General features: G+C 49.4%; 1 protein-coding gene across 1 annotated transcript; it reads right to left on the bottom strand.

The window, feature by feature from the left end:
- Positions 1 to 728: 728 nt before the first annotated feature.
- Positions 729 to 5,309, bottom strand: HTR1A (5-hydroxytryptamine receptor 1A). Its single transcript, XM_004058791.5, has one exon. The coding sequence runs from the start codon at positions 4,573 to 4,575 to the stop codon at positions 3,307 to 3,309; it is 1,269 nt and encodes a 422-aa protein (XP_004058839.3). The 5' UTR covers positions 4,576 to 5,309; the 3' UTR covers positions 729 to 3,306.
- Positions 5,310 to 5,623: the final 314 nt, after the last annotated feature.

Here is a 5,623-nt window from a genome sequence, read left to right as displayed (position 1 = left end):
GTAGGGAAATAATAGAGCATAATAATTAATTTTAACATAGTAATACGTCATATATACAAAACCCTACTATGGAAGAAGACCCAGCCAGAAAATAAAATGCCCGTCTACTTTTAATTGACAAACCCCAAAACAATCAACTGTTTCTTTTGAAACAGGGGAGGTTATTTTCCTACAGCTGAATGTTGCAGGGAAGACAGAGGAGGGATCTCAGCACCACCCACTGTTTTAAAAACGCAGATTGGACCCCTGTTGCTTTCCCCAGAGACTGTAGTTTTCCTCCACATATCTTCAATTCTGTCCATGTTAGAAAGAAACCTTATGTTACCTGCAGGTGCCAGTCATAGAAAATGCATGGTTTTATGCCTAAATGATATGTGACTTTCTTTTTCCAGAGGCAGGTTTTTTTTTGAAAGAAATCACCTATCTAGAATGAGTTTTACTGTTGAAAACTACACTTATTTCCCTAAGTCAGATCCCTGACCTGTAAAGAAGGATCTTCTTTTAATCACTGTATTTTTTAACTTTAATTTTAAAATTATACAAATAAATACAAGTAGGTAGAGATTTTGAGTGAAATAAAGATGCATGTGTTACTGATATCAGTTAATTATAGCATTACCATTATTAAAGTCTTTTATTGTCAAGAGGAAAAGTGAAGGCAATTTTGATGCATCAGCACTTTACCTTAGTACAAATACTTTAAAGTAAAAAGAAAGCATCAGGCACTCTTTTGAGATATGCAGCTATTTTATTTCTCTAAATTCTCTATTGCCTTGACAATTATGCTCCAGTTGGATGTTCCTTCTCCATTCTTGTGTAAATATTCCAAAGCAGAAAGAACAAATGTTCAAAAGTCATTGTCATACAATTCTGTAAAAGACACAAATAAATGGAAGTCTCAAAACTTCTAACATAAAACTTGCTGGCCAAGACATAATTTGGATGAGCAAATTTGGGGTTTGGATTATTTTAAATATAGACTATGTTCTTAAAATTTAGTGTAACATACAGAAAAACTTGGTTTCTGATATAGCTCTACTTAGATTATGTGAGCAAAAATGAAACTGAATTATCAAATGAGTAATAGTTGTGCTGGAGAAGTCTATCTTATCTTCTTCACTGCAGACCCTTCTCAGCATTATACATACATAGACAAACTATTCCCAAAGTTCTAAAACTTTCCCTGTTTAGCTGGGATATGATGTCTACTTCCAGTTTAGAATACAGAAGCAGACACCAAAGGAAAGCTTTGTTCAGTCTGACAAACAATAAAATGGCTTCAAGTGACAGAGCTGTCCTTTCACTTTCTTAATTATAAACAAATGAACTTTTCACTGGCAATTTTTGCAATCTGTAAATGTAATACGGTTCTCAAAACAGCAAATGCAAACATTCGAAAGGTACAGTTGAAGAGAGAAGAGAGTAGGGATCAATTACTTTGTGAATTTTCTGGAAAACAAGACCGTTATTCATAAGAAAATTGGAGGCTAGATCAAACAATGACAAACCTCTAGATCTCCATCATGTAGTTGGAAATTTACATCCAGAGTACCTAAATAACTTCCCTTTCTGGGGCAGCAAAGATTTTAACCAGTTTCTCGGCAGGAGTGGCAAGGCTTCAAGAATAACTGAAGGAGAGAAAGCCTGGAATGCTGCACAATTCAAAGGGCAAAAAGGTGGTTTCCGCAGACCCTTGGTACAGCAGAATGGTCACGCTAGGGAGCAATTAATCCCATAAAAGACTCAGCCTCCCCAGGAAGACCACCTCCTAACTAGTCCTTTAGGACCCTGCTATTTAAACTATCTGCCTGTTGTCACAGATAGTGCTAACCTATGGACTATCTGGGCATTCCATTGAAAGCCCAGAATTCCTATTTGGAAAACAAAGTTCTGCTAACTTTGTGTCTTGGATGTCCTGTAAAGCAAATGCAGCGAGTGTTGGGACACGCTAAACAGAATTATTCCCCGATCCAAAAAGGACAAGAGCGTGAATTAGGAGGAAAAATTCTACATCGTAAGGATAAAATTGCTCTTTCAGGTTTTACTGGGGGAGCCAGCTGGAGCCTTGGGCACGCGCGCCCTGGGGAACCTTTCCTCTTTGCCGCCCCTGCGTGTCGCCCCTTTAAAGCCTTCTTGGTCTCTCCAATCCCAAGAGTTCCGCGGCACCTTGCGCCGCTGGCTAAGGCAAAAACCTCAGGTGTCTACCCGCGCTTCAGGGCGCCCCAGAGCGTAGGCGGAGGAACCCAGATCCTGTAAGTCAGCAGCCGGGAGCGCCTCGCGCGCTGCGAGAGCACAGATGGCTGGGGAGGCGCGCGGATTCCAGGCCTCTCAGCTTCCTCAGAGCGCAAACAGCGGCCGGCTGGCGCCTCCCGCAGTAAGTAAGTGGCGATGTCAGGACGTATACACTCGCCAGCTACCTGTACAAACAGCGTCCGCTCTCTCCACTGTATGATTGTCAGTTTCTTTGGTGAGTGCTGACACCAAGGCAAGCATAAACAAAGTGGTCTGCACACCCTCCTCCTCCTTGCTCTCCCCCACTGGCCCGGCCTTGTACTTACAAGTCCACTCTAAGAGACACCTTCTAGCCACTTGCTTTGAGTCCAAGGAAACAAAGGAAATAGGGGTTGTGCACTGCACGAGAGAGTTAATCTCAAGTCTGCGCGAAGACGGGGAATCCCGGGGGCACCGCTGGCACGGGGAAAAGCAGCCTCTTCCGCCTCTCCGGACCAGCAGATTCGTGCATAAGGATGGGCGAGGGCAGAGAGGGAAGCAATGAAAGAAAAGAAAAGATAAAAATGGGGAGAAAAAGGTGAATATTTCAAGGGCCACAGGGCGGGAGAGATGGAGCAAATTCCCGAACCTCAAGTCCAAGTTCTAGAAGTTGGGTGATGGGGTGGAGCCCCTTAGTGGGCGCGGCGGCTGTGTGTACAGTTTATTTATTTTTTGGATTTTCTGCCTTGAACTAAGGATTAAACATCCACCGCAAAGATTTAGGAGATAGAAGAGAGAAGAGGCAATTGCTGGGATCAAAACTGATGCTACAGGCAAAGTCTGAGCCAATGTCGCTTCTCACAAACTCTCTGAATTTCCTGGGCTCTCAACGCTCCTCCGCTGGGTCTCCTTTGCACAAAGGGCCCTGCAGTGGAGCAGGAAGTGGGGAGGGGACCAGGTCTGCAAGCCGTGAGCGGAGCAGAGAGAAAGAGGAGAAGTGGCGAATTATCTTAAGTGTTGATTCCCTAGGGTTGGGGGAAGCATAGTGAATGGGACGGATCCTGTAGCCCCGACTGGCCGGCTACTCCTCCGTCATCACTGGCGGCAGAACTTACACTTAATGATCTTCTTAAACGCGTTTTGAAAGTCTTTGTTGAAGTATGCGTAAATGACGGGGTTAAGCAGAGAGTTGGAGTAGCCCAGCCAATTGATTATGGCGCCCAACAGGGTGGGCATGTGGCAGCTGCTCTCGCAGAAGGGCAGAACAAGAGCCACGATGAAGAAGGGCAGCCAGCAGAGGATGAAGGTGCCCATGATGATGCCCAGCGTCTTCACTGTCTTCCTCTCTCGGGCCAGGGCCATCTTGCGCTTCGCCTCGGCGTTGCGCTCATTTTTCCTCTCAAAAGAGGCGGGGGCACAAGGGGTAGGACCAGCCTCGCTGGGCAGAGGCAAGTGCTCTTTGGAGTTGCCCACTCGGTGCACCTCGATCACCTCCAGGGCGGCGCCATCGTCACCTTGCCTCACCGCGCCATTGGCGCACAGAGCACCCCCAGCCTTGCTCTCCACGCCCAGCCTCCAGTTCCTGCTCCCCGACTCTCCATTCACACTCTTCTTGGGCTGCGGGGCGGGAGATGCTCCATGGCGGGTGTCCGCTCCGGTCTTCTCCACCTTTTTGACCGTCTTGCGGATGCGGAAGCGCGCAGCTCGGAATATGCGCCCATAGAGAACCAGCATGAGCAGCAGCGGGATGTAGAAAGCTCCAAAGGTGGAATAGATAGTGTAGCCATGATCCTTGCTAATGGTGCATGCGTCGGGGTCCGAGCGGTCTTCCGGGGTGCGCCAGCCCAGCATGGGCGGGATAGAGATGAGGAAGCCAATAAGCCAAGTGAGCGAGATGAGCGCAGCGGCGCGCCGGGGCGTCCTCTTGTTCACGTAGTCGATGGGGTCCGTGATGGCCCAGTACCTGTCCAGCGCGATGGCGCACAGGTGCAAGATGGATGAGGTGCAGCACAACACGTCGAGGGCGATGAACAGGTCGCAGGTGACCTGGCCCAGTGTCCACTTGTTGAGCACCTGATACAGCGCGGCCATGGGCAGCACCAACACCGACACCATGAGGTCGGTGACCGCCAAAGAGCCAATAAGATAATTGGCCACGTTCTGCAGGGAGCGCTCCAAGGCGATGGCAGCCACCACGCACGCATTGCCCAGCACCGCGCAGAAGATGAGCGTGCCCAGCAGCAGAGAGGTGATCACTTGGTAGCTGAAGGTCACGTCGGAGATACCAGTAGTGTTGCCGCCGGTCTCAAAAGGAGCCGGTGGTGATGTGGTGTTGTTGCCCTGACCAGGGCTGAGCACATCCATGCCTGCGCGCCCGGCGCGGGAAGGGGGAGGGAAGAAAAAGCAGCGCGAAGATTCGCCTAGCCCCTTCCCCTGGGGTCTTCCGCCCTTCTCCTGGGAAGTTTCCGAGGAAGGGAATGCAGAGACCCAAGCAGGAAGTTAGTTCTTACTGCTTCGGCGAAGGGTATCTCCGAGGAGCAGCTTTCAGGCGCTCCCTGGGCTCTCGCAGTCCAGCGCGTTCAGAGGCTCCAGCTGGGAAACTGGAGTTGGCCTGAAAGCAGCTCCAGGATCTCCCGGAGGCGGAGAGGTGGCTGGAACGTCTGTCTGTCGCTGTCCATTTTACTTTGCCGCTCCCGAACTGGCTGCCGGAGCTGGAGTCTCCCCACTAGCAAACAGTCTCCAATCCCAGAAATATCTAGAACCGAGAAGCCCCATCCTCCACGGTCACTCTGTGACCCTCCTCTCCCTATTTCCTTCCTTCCCTCTCTCCCCCTCTCTCCTCCTCTCTTCTCTCTTTCTCTTCTGCCTCTTTCGTCCCCCTTCTCCCCACCTGCCTTCCCTTTCAGTCTCCCTCTTCCTCCTCACTTCCCTTTATTTATCCCTCTGTGAGTCGCTTCGAAAGCCAGGCTCCTTCCCTCCCACTCTAACCCTCCCCTCCTAATACTTCCCCAACCCCGAGGAGTGCCTCTTTCCTCTGGGTCCCCGCCCTCCTCTCCCTCTAGCTCAGCGTCTTTGCATTCGAGTCTCTTTTTGTCAACAGAGACTCAGAACTCACTTACACACACCAGATCCCTGCCGGTCAGACCAAGGTTGTAACAAATAAACTCCGCCTCCAACCCAGCAAAACTGGGGAGGGGGTACTTGGGGGAGGGAATTCCAACTACTCCTTGCCTCATATTATCTGCCAAATTCTTAAATCGTGTCAGCATCCCAGAGTGGCAATAGGAGATGAGAAAAGGAAGCATAGGGAGCCTGAATGGGAAGGTGAACAGTCCTGGGTCAGTCTCCCAATTATTGCTAATTGATGGAAGAAGACCGAGTGTGTCTTCGTTTTTAAAAAGCTACCTCCGTT

This window comes from Gorilla gorilla, chromosome 19 (assembly GCF_029281585.2).
Source record: "Gorilla gorilla gorilla isolate KB3781 chromosome 19, NHGRI_mGorGor1-v2.1_pri, whole genome shotgun sequence".
In the NCBI taxonomy this organism is placed as follows: Eukaryota; Metazoa; Chordata; class Mammalia; order Primates; family Hominidae; genus Gorilla; species Gorilla gorilla.
Note: the sequence above shows the minus strand (reverse complement) of the source record. Positions and strands in the feature narration are given on the sequence as shown.

Bases quoted from the DNA above. Each gene is read 5' to 3' on its own strand.
- HTR1A (XM_004058791.5), bottom strand. From the start codon at position 4,575: ATGGATGTGCTCAGCCCTGGTCAGGGCAACAACACCACATCACCACCG.